Below are 13,916 nucleotides of genomic sequence, written 5' to 3' on the forward strand. Positions count from 1 at the left end.
CGCGCCGTGTTGTCGTCAGTTGCAACAGCACGCGCACGGGGGGCACGTGCGGTTCAAGGCGCGCGGCAGCAGCTAGCGGATCCTGATCGGCTACTCCGCCGCAGCGCCCAAGTGCAAGGGCGCGAAGCAACGCGGTGGGTCGGCGGACGCGAGCGACCATCTCCATCTTGGATGCCAAAAGACCAAAAGACGAGAAGATCAGGGGGGCTAAGAGCATCTCCAGCCGGCTCCCCAAATACAGGCCTCTATTTTATATTTTTGGGCCGGCCCATAAAATTTAGGGGCTTGAAATCCTCTCCGGACTCCAGTCAGCCCGACCAAATGATGGCCCCTAAATCAATCTGACTAGTAGGACTCAGCTGTCAGCGAAACTCTACCGGCTCCCACCACTCCCTTCCCTGGTCTCTACCTCTCCTCCTGGCCCTCTCTCCTCGCGGCGAGCCGGCGACCACTGGGCGAGCGGCGGCGCCATCCGCCACGTCTTCGCCTGCGACGAGCGCCGCTAGGTGTTCCCTCCCCTTCCCTTCCTGCTGGGCGAAACGTAGCACCCTATCCGGATCTGGGTCGGTCCTCCCCTGCATGCTGCCCAAGTGATCTCGAGCGGCCGAGTTTTTGCGCGGGATGAGCGGCCAGGGGTTTGGTCCGGGGAGCCCCAAGTCCTTCCGCTACCCCACCAGAGCCGTCAACGGCGGCGACTTCGACCTCGTGGCCGGGATCTCCCGCAAGGGCCGCAAGCCCAAGAACCCGCACCTCGAGGCCACCGTCGCGATGCGGTTCCGCCACTTCTACGAAGCGCACCCCGTGGCCGTCGCCGCCGCCCTGCTCTCCGCCGGGCTCGCCGCCCTGGTCCTTTTCTCTGTGCACGAGGCCCGGTCCCGGAGCGGCACGAGCGCGAGCTTGTAGAGGACGCGGTTCCCCGTGCCCCATGGCGAACGACCGCGGCGCTGGCGAGGGCGACCTCCATGCCGGCACCCCTCCTGACGCCAGTGCGCCCCGCCAGCTGCCCCGCCGCCGCGCACCTCGGCGGCGCCTCCCTCCTGCTCCTGCTGGGCCACACCCGCACCCGCGCCGACGACCACGGCTCCGCCGCCGCCGCCACGATCCCCCGCGTCGCGACCAACGGCTCCCTCGTCGGCGGCAGCGCCCGCCGCAGGCCGAGCGCCGCTCCATCAACGCGAGGCGCGCGGGCGCGGAGCAGCAGCGGGTGCCGCGCCGCGGAGGGGCGGCACATAATAGGGGACGGCCGGGCCATCGACGAGAGATTTGGGGGTGGCGACCGCCTCGTCCATCGCCGGCGAAGACGACCTCCTCGTCGTCCACGCCGCGCCACGCCGAACTGCGCAGGAAGCACCCCACCTGGACGCCCCCGCCGGTGGCCGCGTACGCGCTCGCGTTGGCCTCGCCGATCACCTGCACCAGCCCGGCCTCGGGCTTGCCCCGGCAGCGGCGGCCGCCCACGAGCACCACGGCTTCCACGGCGTCCGCAGCGCCCCGCTGCTCCTCGGCCGCGAAGAGCCCCGCCGCCGCGCACCAGAGGGCGGTCGACGCCGCCAGCGGCAGGAGCGAGGCCGCGGCGCGCGGGACTGCCGCCGCCGTGGCGCCGCAGCACAGGAGCACGGCGACGGCGAGGCCGGCCGCGAGCGCCCCGGGATAGGAGCAGGCCGGATGGCGGCGGCGGCCGGCGTGGGAGCCGCGAGCGCCTCTCCGAGCGAACCAGAGGAGAGGGGAAAGAGGAAAAAAAGAAGTGGAGCCCACATGTCAGGTGGAAATAGAGGGCCTCTAGTTCTAGTGGCCCTGGGCCAAAATTTGGTAGTCTCCACAAAATGGTAGCCCGTTTAGGGGCCCGACTGGAGTTAGTTTTTTTACATGGGAGACTAAAAAAAGAGATAGATGTCCATTTAGTCATCCGGCTGGAGATGCTGTAAAAAAGCATCGGAAACTGAGGACGAGGATGGCATTGCTGCTCGCCGTGGGAACGCACGATCATCTGGGGTGCTGGAAGAACTTTAAGGCTTCCATCCTGCCCCATTGGGCAACTGGGCGCATGGATCGCTCGGAAACTGCCAAGGAAAGCACCCCCCCCCCCCCCCCCCCGCCCCACTCGGCGTTCTTTGTGCGTTATGGTCGCAAGAAGTGGTCTCTTCTTCTCTTTGGTTGATGGTGGGAGCAGCCATGCCATCCCGGTTCACGGCTATCCGAACGCGTCGTAGTTAACGACAAACTATAGGGATCCGCAGGAGCCAACCTTCAATTCTCCTTTACTTTCTACCTAATTGTATAAATATCATTATTTTCTCGCACTTTGCTTCCTTTTCTTGCGTCGGGGCTTCAATTCTCAACATTACTCTGTCTCTCTTCTTAAATTGTAGTGCTTTCTCCACATGCCCAATGCTGTTCCCCCAACTGCGTCTTTCAAGCTTTGAGCTAACCAAGACACTTCCATATATTTTTCTAAGTAAAGCTGCCATGAAAAAGAAAACCTTTCATGCTTTGAGCTAACCACCAAAGGCACTTCCATTTTTCTAAGTAAAGATACCACGAAAGAAAGCTTGATCTTGACACGAGCAAAATTGCAACTTGAACAGTTCAGTGCTCCTGGTTCCTGGCCGGCTATAAGTACCCTCATGGGGCTTCCGGACATGGCCCATGCCCCTCAAGCCTACTAGCCATCTCTCATCTCGATCCAGAGACCGGAGCTCACTGGCCTTAATTACAAACTCATGCCTAGCCTGAGGCACAGCAGCTCCTTAGTGAATCTGATCGACAAGCAGCTTCACCAGCTCCCCACATCAAAGATGATGAAGATCAGCAAGAGCGCCCCCAACCTCCTGAAGAAGGCCGTGACGTCGTTCAAGAGCAAGACGGACGCTCTAAGAACGAAGCTCATCATCCTGGCCTCGCTGCGCCGCAGGATGGCGATGATCCGCGCAGTGTCTCGCCAGATCCACGCGCTCGCCGCATCGGGTGGCCGGGATAATAGGCAGGCCGCGGTGGAGCACGGCGGCAAGGCTCTCGCTCCGCGCAAGGCGGCGGCGGCGGAGGCGGCGGGCGAAGAGGCAGCTGGTGATCATGGCGGCGCCGGCGAGACTCCTCGTCTTGGTCTGTTTGAGGTGGCAGTGTTTGAGGAAGATCACCATGGCTACTACCCTGACTGGACCACCTCCCTCTTTGACGATGACGATGCTTGCAACCGTGAGGAGGAGGATGCCCACGACGACGACGAGCAGGATGATCTTGATCTCGATGCGTTCGACGAGACCTCGGTCATCGACATCATCAGGAGCAACCGGGAGGCTCAAGGGTTGGAGTTCAGCATTGAAGATGACATCGACGAGGCTTGCGATATGTTCATCAGGAGATGTCGCAGCCGGATGAACCTTAGTTTCTAGTGATCTCGGTTTTTGTAGTTTGCTCGAGTGATGTAAGCATGAAGATACTATTAGTACTGACGAGTTGAGAGACAACATAAGGTGTACGTGTGTGAGAGATGCTAAGATTTTGGTAGCACGCAGCTAGGGATTGGAGGACATGAAGAACTTGTTTTGATGGAAGCATAATATGACCACTTTATTATGTGGCGTGGCAACAAAGTGTTCTGCACATTGCTTGCTTGACACATGCACTGCATAGTAATTTTGCAAAGGAAAAAAAGTCCATTTTTCAACCTTAAGCTATCACGATCGTCTGTTTTTATCCTTGAACTATAAAATCGGACATCCTACACCTTTAACTGCCGAAACCGTTCGAAAAACAACATGAACTCAACCTAAGGCGGGTTGCTACAGTATAATTTCTCAATTTCTAGGATTTTACACCTCTCTCAACTAAATAATGGAGAAAGTATAGTTTATATTATCTAAAATTTATGATATTTTGCTGGGAGGTACCAAAAAAGGCAAGGAATCTATTTTGGCTAGATGTGCGATATTATATGTAAATAAATTTGAATTATAAAATTTTAAAAATTGGTAGAATTCAAAATTTCTTGAATTTTTAGGCTTGTTAAACCTTTACTAAAATGCCTTAAAAATAAGATAATTCAACCTTTTTATTTAATTTAACAAATTATTTTTTGTTGGCCCAAGTTCTATAAAAGTTATCAAATTAGAATTTTAAATAATCAAATTTTATTCAAATTTGAGCATTGTGAAGGAATTCAAATAATTTCAACAAAAAATGGAACAATAAAAATATATTATTAAACTAAATAAAAAGGTATGAATTATCATGTCTTTAATGCATTTTAAGCAAATTTTTAGCTGTCCTAAAAATTCAAGGAATTTTGAATTCTACAAATGTGTAAAATTTTATAATTCAAATTCCTTTATGTCTAAAGTAGCACATCTAGCTGAAATTGATTCTTTATCTCTTGTGCTACCTCTCAGCAAAATATCACGATTTTTTATACAATATCAACTATGCTTTCTCCATTATTTAATTGAGAGATGTGTAAAATTCTAGAAATTCAAAAATTATACTGTAGCAAACCCGTCTTAGGTTGAGTGCCGGGTTGGTTTTTTCGAACGGTTTCAGCAGGTTTCAGCAGTTGTAGGTGTAGAATGCCCGGTTTCATAGTTCAAGAATCGTGATGATTCACGGTTGAAAAATAGATTTTTTTTTCCATTTTGCAAAATCTGTGATGGCATTATTAGTGCGATTTAACATGGCTACAGCCGGTGAAGAGGGTACGGTGCATGCACGCAAAGCCAGTTTGGTCCAGAAGCCCGCCCACGCCCTGCTCGATCTCTCCTGTTACGTACAACGCCCCCGGCGGCGCCCGGCGCCCGCAGCAAGCGGGCAGGCGCGCGCGTGGGCGCCCGCCCGCCTTGCACCGCGCGGCGCCGTGGCCTTCAGCCGTTCGGCGCGCGCACGGACGCGAGGGAGCGAGCGAGCGACAAGTGTCCATGTCCGGACGATCCCATCCTACCCTCTCCGTGCCAAGAACACGGCAGGAAGCAAAGGCGATTTCTCGGTGGCAGCTCGAACACGACTACACGAGGTTGAAAATTTGGACCAGCTAAAAAAAAGGGCACGGTTTAGGATTCTATAGATACAAATATACCTTTCCTAGCAAACTTGTAATATAAGCTACCTAATTGGCCTCCCTATTACAATGCTCAATAGATATGTTGTTGAATCCGTTTCACAAGATAATGCAGTCATCGTAAATTGTCGTCGCCGTCATTTTCCGTCATTTTCAAGAACCGATTGCATCCTATATGTTGCACTAACGTCAATCCTTCTTCAAATAAGGTCGATGGCAATGAATCAGGTTCAGTTCGGATGGAGTGTCTGGGCACCCAAAATTGAAATCCGAACTTAAAATCCGATCCCGACTCGAATTTCTATTCGGGTGAGATTTCATGCTCAAAATCGGAATCCGCGGATACTCGAAACCTAACATTAATCTGAAACCCGAATTTTTTTACAAACCAGCAAGCGGCGCGGTCAGCACAGGTACGAGCAGCAGCGGCGCGGCCTGTGGTGTGCGGGGCGCAGGCAGCCTCTGCACGGCGGCCCGCGGGCGGCCTCTATGCACTCGCTGCCTCGCTAGGGCCTGGGTGTGGGAGCGGGACCGGGACCGGGGCTGGCGGGTGGCCAGCAGGCCAGGTGGGTGCCTGGCGGCCACCAGGATGGGTGTGGTGAGGAGTGAGGCGGTCGTGAGGGTCAAAGGGAGAGGAGGGACTTGACGGCTGATGGGTGGGTGTGGTGTTATAGAATTTTTTTTGTTATATACTTAGGATTGTTAGGTGGGTTCTATTGGGCTGATTGTTTTTTGGGGTCCAATGGAGGTCGGCGGGTAAAAAATTTCATGAAAAATACTTTGGAGAGAAAATGAAAAAACTTTGATGAGAAAAAAATTGAAAGAGAGTTTTGAGAAAGATTGAAAAAAACTTGACAAAAAACTCTTGCATCCGAGTATAAAAAGAAAAAATGCTGCTACCACGTGGCGCTCGCCCCGCGAGTGCCGGAGGGGGGGGGGGGGGGTTCCCTGCCGCCGCCGTCGGTGAGCGCCCGGGGAGCAAGCGATACATGTGTGCGGAGCTCACCCTGGGAAGCCTGTCGTCGTGCTGTGCCGCTCGCCCTTGTGCACGAAGCTTGTGAGCTCCAGCCGAAGACGTCATCACCCCAGGAAGCGTGCCGCCGCGGCGAGCCTCCTCGTCGCCGACCCGCCACACCAATCCATCGTGCCGATCACCCCTTGGGGCGAAGCTCATGGAGCTGTTAGATCTAGAGCAAAAAGAGAAGAGAGGCGAAGAGGAAAGAGAATGGAGAGGACTGGCCGCTAGAAGAGGATGGGAGTAGATAATCACATGGGCGTGGAACCCACCACGTACGTTGCCCCTCTACGGGCGGTCAGTCGACCGTGGGCTCGCTTGAGTCCGGTCGACTATAGAAATATTATTGGGCTCTCCGTCCGCTGTACTATATGCACAAAGTATGTGTATATGCAATTTTCAACATATAAATTTCTAAAAAAATTAATCTTAACCCTTTCTATTTCAAACTGCCCCCCGGGCCCCTCTCTCGCCTTTTGCATGTTTTCTTGCTCGTTCCTGTACACTCTGCGGTGCGAAAAAAGGCAACTGCAAATGTCTTCTGACTTCTCCATGGTCATGACACCCACGCTTCACGCTCCCTTGGATCGCTCCGTGGCCGCCTGGCTGCCTTACATAGAGTATTGTACTGGTCGTCCCCTGCCTCTTCTTTCCTGCCAATAATGGAGTTCTCCACCAGAGACCATCTATATTTTTCGTTTACTCGTCGAGCCATGATTGGTCACGAACAACAACTCTGAAAGCCACACCGTGTTGCGCGCGTTCAGTCGCCACAGCTCGCGCACGGGGAGCACGTGCGGTTCTGGTTCTCCCACCACTCCCCTCCGCCACTCCACAGCGGCCCACACGCATGGGCACGAAGCAACGGCGCCGCCGGCGTCCCGGCCGGCGATGCCAGTGACAAAATCGCGCGATCGCGCCGGCCTTTTCGTGTTGACGAGAGGCAAAGAAGCGATCGCGCCCACAGAGGAAAAAAAAAAGAGAGGCTCCGGTAGGAGACAGTGGAGAGAAAGCACGGCACTGCGATGCAAGTCGTAGCAGAAAAGCAAGCACCGGAAAGCCGAGGGCACTGCATGCGGCGGCGAGCCAACAAGCGAGATCACGATTGGCTACCCGGCCGACCTGGAGCCGGGAGCCCCACCACTGCGCGTGGCCGCATGAACCACACGGAAGCGGCCGAGGAAAGTTAGAGATCCAGGAGATGGTGGAGCAGCCATCACCGGCAACGGAGAAGACGACGGGGAAATCCGGAGGAGCCAATCTTCACGCTAGGGCAGGTGTCATCCTCTACCTAGTTGAGATTTCTTTTACCGTATCATTTTCTCCCACTTTGCTACGACTATCCCCTTGCCACAACTTTTTAGTAGTTTCGCTTCCACTCTCAAAGTTCGTCGGTTCCTGGTTGTGGTGCTTACTCCACATGCCCATTCTTTTTCTTCAACTGTTTCTCTCATGCTTTGAGCCTGAGGTACTAGAAAAGATTTTCAAATTTTTAAAAAGAACTGTTATCTTCAAATGTTTCTTTCATGCTTTGAGGCACCTCAAAGATTTCTATTTTTTTAAGAAAAGCTAACAAAAGCTTGATCTTGACACGCGCACAGGAAAAAGAAAGTTGCAAGGGCGCACAGGGCGGTTCAGTGCAAGCAAGGCTAGCTCTACCCTGGCTATAAATACCCTCGTGGGGCTTCAATACAAGGCCCATGCCTCTCAACCTACAAGCTAAGCTCACTCAGCTACTACTCACTCACTAGTCACTGCTCATGCCAAGCTTGGAGTACAACAACTCCTTCGTGAATCTTCTTGACAAGCAGCTCCACAAGCTCTCCACGTCAAAGATGAGGATCAGCAAGAGCGCCCCCAACCTCCTGAAGAAGGCGGCGACGTCGGTCAAGAGCAAGACCGACGCCCTGAGAACGAAGCTTGTCTTCGTGGCCTCGCTACGCCGAAGGCTGGCGATGGTCGGCGCGATGTCTCGCCAGATCCACGCGCTCTCCAAGTTGAACGGCCAGGCAGAGAAGCAGGCCAGGGTGGAGCACGGCAGCAAGGCTCTCATCACGACGCACAAAGCGGCGGCGGCGGGCGAGGAGCCAGCTGCTGGTGACCATGATGGCAGGGCTCCTCTTGGCATGTTTGAGGTGGCGGTGTTCGAGGAAGGTTACCATGGCTACCCTGACTGGACCCTTTCCCTGTTCGACGATGACCATTGTTACAACGATGAGGAGGATGGCGGCCATGACGGCGACGACGAGAACGAGGAGCTTGACGTTGTTGATGATGCGCTCGATGGGCCCTCGGTCATCGAGATCATCAGGAGCAACCGGGAGGCCCAAGGTCTCGAGTTCAACATGGACGACGTGATTGACGAGGCTTGTGACATGTTCATCAGGAGATGTCGCAGCCAGATGAACCTTAGCCTTTACTGATCCTGCGTATAGTTGTGTATGTAGTTTACGTGAATGTTCCGAGGATGAACTGCAAAGAAATTAAGAGTCTATAGCACTGACAAACTGATGAGCGACGGTATAGAAGTATGGTAAAAACTATGACAAGGCACGACGCATAAGAATCACCTATTTTCATCTGTCATTACATGGCGATCGAAGTTTTTGTGCAGGTACGGTAGACTAGCTGCTTCATCATATATATGCCTGGATCTAACCGAAGCTAGCCCAACAAGCAAGATTAAATAGAAATCCTCTCTCGACGCAGTACGTGGCCGCGCGCAGCACCACAGGCACAGCAAAGCAAGAGTGATGGGCGAGAAAGCAAGAGGTGTTTCAGTCTTCAGCTTTAGGTGCTCAATTTGCACCTCAGCACCGGGACCTGCTGCAAATTTTGCTGCAAAACGTATATATTTTAAAAATAGAGGGAGTGCAGGGCTTATCTTGATCGTTATTCGTTGGACAACTCAAAATTCAAAAATAGAGGGAGTGCTAGGCTTTCTACGTGAAAGTTTATCATTGGACTAAAAACAGAATTTTTTACTGTAGTATCTTACTATTACTAATTGGAGGCTTCAAGGAGCCTCTATGTGAAGCCACTTAAGATCCTAAGTGGTCACTCTGAAAAAATAGAGAAATCTTATAAATTCTCACAAAAATCAGAAATATCCCGCCATCAATCCAACAACTCTAATAATAATAAGGGAAAATTCGATTCATGCCACCACAACTCCGTGAAATTGGGTGTCATGTTGAAAATCATGCCACTCAATGGCATGGATTTCAACATGAGATCCAATTTCAAGAAATTGGAGTGGCATGGATCCAACTGACCCTAATAATAAATATCGGATCTGTTATTTTTTATAATAAATTATCCGCCTCTACCATTATGAAAATATACTAAAGTAACCCCCTAAATATGTATCTAAATTACCCACCTCTGTCATTATACAAAATTCTAAAGTAACCCCCTAATCTTTGTGTAAATTACCGACCTATGCCATTAAAAAAATACAAATACCTCCTTAAATTTGCATATAAATTATCCAATTATGTCATTATTATAAGTTAAATTACTCATAAATCTTAATCTAAATTATATAATTATAATGATATATTAAATACCAATATAAAATTCTAAAAATACTATTTCTATCATTATTAATATATTATTTATATAAATACTACACACGATATATGTCACCATATATTTATGTATAATGAAAGAGATAAGAATACAAATTCATAAACAAATAGTTCAACTAAACATATATTGAATGCATATGGAGGTGCACAAAATGAAATCTATTATAACTAAATAATGATAAATATATATTTTAGAGTATATGTTAGAATATTAATAGATAAAAAGAGCGTGAGATAGATAATTATAATTATTGAAAATAAACTCAGAATGTGGTCTCATCTGAGTGCTATGAAAAGAAAATAGTAGCCAACATGCCCATATGCGTAAGGCTTAAAAAAGATGAAAAAAAACATGCTCTCGAAAGACACGAATTTTTTTATTGCAAAACATAAGCCATCATTTGACATAGTTCTCCCCAGCAAAGATTCAGGAGCATGGGAGAGTTTGATCAGCTACACGACAGAAGGATACGCCCAGTCAACTCGAAGTTTACAACCACCAGCCTCATAGCCATTGAGATAGTTGATTGCCCTCTCTCCATCCGAACGATTCTTGAACACCACAACACCGAATCTCATGCGGATTTCAGAAATGCAGCAACATTTGTAATTCCTAAACATTGGAACATCCCACATCGGCATCGGTCCAAATGGACCGAAGAGCTCCTGAAAGTCCAACAATGTGAAGCTGTAAGGAACAGGATCCATTTAGGCCATTGTTTGTGATTTTAGTAATGGTATGACAACACAATCAATGGGACTAATTAGTTTGTCAAATGAATCTTTCTAGATCCCAAAAATGTATTAAAAAAAGTTAGCAAAGCAAAACATGAAGAAAAAACTCAAAGAAATACTGAATTGGACGAGTTATGCAAAAAATCAGTAGCACCGATTCTTCCTATGACCCTGCACCAAACCTTCCAACAAGCATCGGTTTAACCGACACCCAAAACTTATTCAAATGAGATGGACTTCAGCAGAATCTTGTAGACAATTTCACAAGATTTCCAAAGAGTACAAGATCATCGAAATCGGAGTTCGGAGTAAAAAGTTATGGTCAAAACACAGAGAAGCTGATTTCTGTGTAGCACCGGTTAAACCGATGTCATCATCAGTTATTCCGATGCTCAAAATTTGGTCAAATGAGATGGACTTTAGCAGAATCTTGTAGAGAATTTCATAAGCTTTCCAAAGAGTACAAGATCACCCAAATCGGAGTTCGGAGTAAAAAGTTATGGCCAAAATACAAAGCACCTTGAAGCTGATTTCTATAAACACCGGAAATTCCGATGCTACAAAAAAAAGGCATCGGTGCAATGCCCGTACTATTGTCCAGAGAGCATGTTTTGGGCCCCAGGAAGTTTTTTTTAGCACCAGATAAACCGATGCTACCATCGGATATTCTGATGGTACCATATTTCAGCTGCAGAACTCATCAGAAAGGGCCAACGGCTAGTTCGAGCTATTAGTGACCGGTTAAACCGATGACTAGGCACCGGTTAGACCAATGCTAGTTAGCTGGAGACTAGAGAGACCCCATACACATTGAAGAACACATCCAAGCCAACCCAAGTGTATATTGATCATATACTTAGGTTTTAGCACTAGCTTTGTAAGTGTGAGTGCTAGATTAGCTCTTGAGAGAGTGAACAAGTAAGGTTGTGATCCTTATGGCTAGTTCTAGAGTAAATCAAACTTGTACTTCGGTGCGCCGGCCTCCTTGGAGCATTTGTGGCTCGCCGGCACGTCAACGACCCTCCGGCTTGGTGTGGAGCGGCGTCGACAACATTGTGCGGGGGACGGAGACCCCTCCTTCGTGGGCAATCTCCCTTAGTGAAAATCGGGATCAATGTGACCGTGATTGTGTTCACGGAAGAAACTTGATTGCCGGAAAGCGATACTCTTCGTGAGTGCTTCAACAATGTGGATATAGGGGCGCCTTTGTGGCAATCCGAACCACAGGATATATCCTCGCGTCGAGAGTTTGCTTTCTCTCATCTCTCTTTAAGTTTCCGTATTTCATATTGTAATCTTTGTATTTTTATCTTCATAAGAGTAGTATCTTGATAGGATTAGCTATAGGTTGCTAAACTCTTTTGGGATGAGGGTTTCACACTAGAAGAATCGTAGATGCACATCTAGATAGTTTATTTTAGTTTAAATTTTGTGCAAACTAGTTGGAGCCATAGGTTAAGGTTTTAAAGAGGCTAATTCACCCCCTCCCCCTATTAGGGTAGAGCACCCGATTACTTTCAGAAGCCTGATGGCAGGTTGCTCACACGTACGAAGTGTCGCAGGAACCTGCCATGAGCCAGGGAGGTGATTCTGTGCTGTCCAGAGCCAGGAGGGCATTCTCCTCTGCAAGAACGAGAGTCAAATCGCCCAAAGATATAGTTGTAGGGGCACGAGATTTCGACATGGTCTTCCAGTCCACATATGTAACAATTGAATTGATCTGAAGACCTGGGGTACGCCTTGATACTGAACCTGAACCTAAACGTGCCAAATCTAAATTTTGGCGCTGTTGTCAGCACAAACATAGATATTTATATTAGAGTTCGTCTTAATCAAAGTGGCTACATGTTAAAAATACTAGTTCAATCAATAGTCCGTATAGCATAATAAAGCAAAGAAAAGCAAACAATCTGTTTAGCTACCGCATTATGCTTCAGCTTTGCTTTGTTTTTTCTTATTATATAAATTTCTGCCCACTGGAATTTATTTCTGTTTCACAAGGAGCGACTGCACAAAAACTCCTGAGTACAATTTAAGTGATACATTGTGAGTTTGACTCCAAAGAAAGTGGATTTAAAGAGTAAACAGACGGGTGTTAAACAAACTTGCAAGACAATGCTACAGACAAAATGCGTAAGTTGTAAAATTCTATTGCAAAACATGTTTCCTTGATAAATAGAGCAAGGAAGAGAAAGATAGGCATGCTGAAAAGCTAGATAGAGGAATAGACGTCTGATGATTGCTACTATAAACCAAAATCGATCGCCAACGGCGAGACAATTTGGCAAAATACACAGATTCAGAGAAGATTAAGCAAAAGGTTCGTCAAAAGAAAGAACGCACCTTCCAGCAAAGGTGGCATCTTCCACAACTTGTTTAGACAAGGGTAAGCCCAATCAACTCGCAGCTTACGCTTACCAAATTCATAGCAGTTGAGCACCTCGATGGCTGCATCAGCATGCTCATGGTGGTGGAAGATGACACAACCATATCCCTTTCAGGCCCCAGAGCTGCACATGGCTACATGCCACATCCGCAGTGGCCCAAATTGGCTGAACAGCATGGCAAGTTGCTCTGGGTGGCAGCGCTCCGGCAAGTTGTTCACACGCACAAGGCACTGCAGGAACCCGAGGCACCTCGAGTTCATTTCATCATGCGTGGGGGGTTCTCTTTGCTCTTCCTCTTTATGCCTCAGGCACTTGTAACGTAGCGTGGTTGTGTAATTGCCCCAAAGGGCATGCCGCACTCTGCAGGGAACATACGCATCTGGTGAACTCTGCAGGGAACATAAGCTCCAAATGCCTTTCCTGGTCGTCTCCACAGACGATGCAAAATTTTGCATCTGGATCCCTCCAAAAGCATGTGGAGACACCTGTATCCAGAATTATTAGTATACAATAAAAGGACAGGTGGTAAAAAAATTTATGGCGCGAGATATATTCATATCATATATGTCACAAGGAAAAAGTTACTCCCTCCGTCCCAAATTTTAAATATCATTTCAAGTTTGAAGGGGGGTGTTAAGTAACATAGGCTTCATTTGCTCAAACTCAATGCTTCAGACCCTCCACCTCCGCCTTGAGTTTGAAGATGATGTTAAGTATGTGCCATATACTCTACAGGCCCAATAGGCCCATATTGACTGGCTTATCTACCAGCTCTCCTCCTTTGTGCTCTCTCTCTCTCACAGTTCATTCTCTAAGTCACAGCTAAATGAGATCAGCAGGAGCCTTTGGACCGCCAGCGCGGCAAAGTCTGGCGTTACAGCCTCAGGCCGACATTGCAAAGCACGAGCGCAGGTCAATGCCGCTGGAGGTTTCCACCACCGACCAAGTTTATCTTCACGGTACTAGCATCCACGCCGCACCTATGGACACCTATGTAATCAAGCAAGGGAACGGTGTGGCGCGGAGGTTTGCTTCCAAGGCGAGGGGGAGGTAGTGACGGACTGACGGACGGAGCGAGATACCAGGGGAGACTCGCAGACTGGGATCGAGCCATAGGAGCACGAGTGGGCCACCTGTCAAGGACA

At 49.0% G+C, this 13,916-nt stretch overlaps 3 protein-coding genes and 1 pseudogene across 3 annotated transcripts; 3 read left to right on the forward strand and 1 right to left on the reverse strand.

The window, feature by feature from the left end:
- Positions 1 to 621: 621 nt before the first annotated feature.
- LOC120662756 (translation initiation factor IF-2-like) lies at positions 622 to 1,654 on the forward strand. The gene is made up of 2 exons (XM_039941836.1): positions 622 to 846; positions 1,301 to 1,654. The coding sequence occupies exons 1-2, from the start codon at positions 622 to 624 to the stop codon at positions 1,652 to 1,654; spliced, it is 579 nt and encodes a 192-aa protein (XP_039797770.1).
- A 990-nt stretch (positions 1,655 to 2,644) lies between these two features.
- LOC120661202 lies at positions 2,645 to 3,664 on the forward strand. Its single transcript, XM_039939945.1, has one exon. It carries the CDS (start codon positions 2,721 to 2,723, stop codon positions 3,387 to 3,389), a length of 669 nt encoding a protein of 222 aa, XP_039795879.1. The 5' UTR covers positions 2,645 to 2,720; the 3' UTR covers positions 3,390 to 3,664.
- A 3,182-nt stretch (positions 3,665 to 6,846) lies between these two features.
- LOC120661204 lies at positions 6,847 to 8,645 on the forward strand. The gene is made up of 2 exons (XM_039939946.1): positions 6,847 to 7,336; positions 7,661 to 8,645. Exon 2 carries the CDS (start codon positions 7,820 to 7,822, stop codon positions 8,480 to 8,482), a length of 663 nt encoding a protein of 220 aa, XP_039795880.1. The 5' UTR covers positions 6,847 to 7,336; positions 7,661 to 7,819; the 3' UTR covers positions 8,483 to 8,645.
- A 3,890-nt stretch (positions 8,646 to 12,535) lies between these two features.
- On the reverse strand, positions 12,536 to 13,329 carry LOC120661205 (annotated as a pseudogene).
- Between the last annotated feature and the right edge of the window lie 587 nt (positions 13,330 to 13,916).

This window comes from Panicum virgatum, chromosome 2N, assembly GCF_016808335.1.
Source record: "Panicum virgatum strain AP13 chromosome 2N, P.virgatum_v5, whole genome shotgun sequence".
NCBI classification, from domain to species: domain Eukaryota; kingdom Viridiplantae; phylum Streptophyta; class Magnoliopsida; order Poales; family Poaceae; genus Panicum; species Panicum virgatum.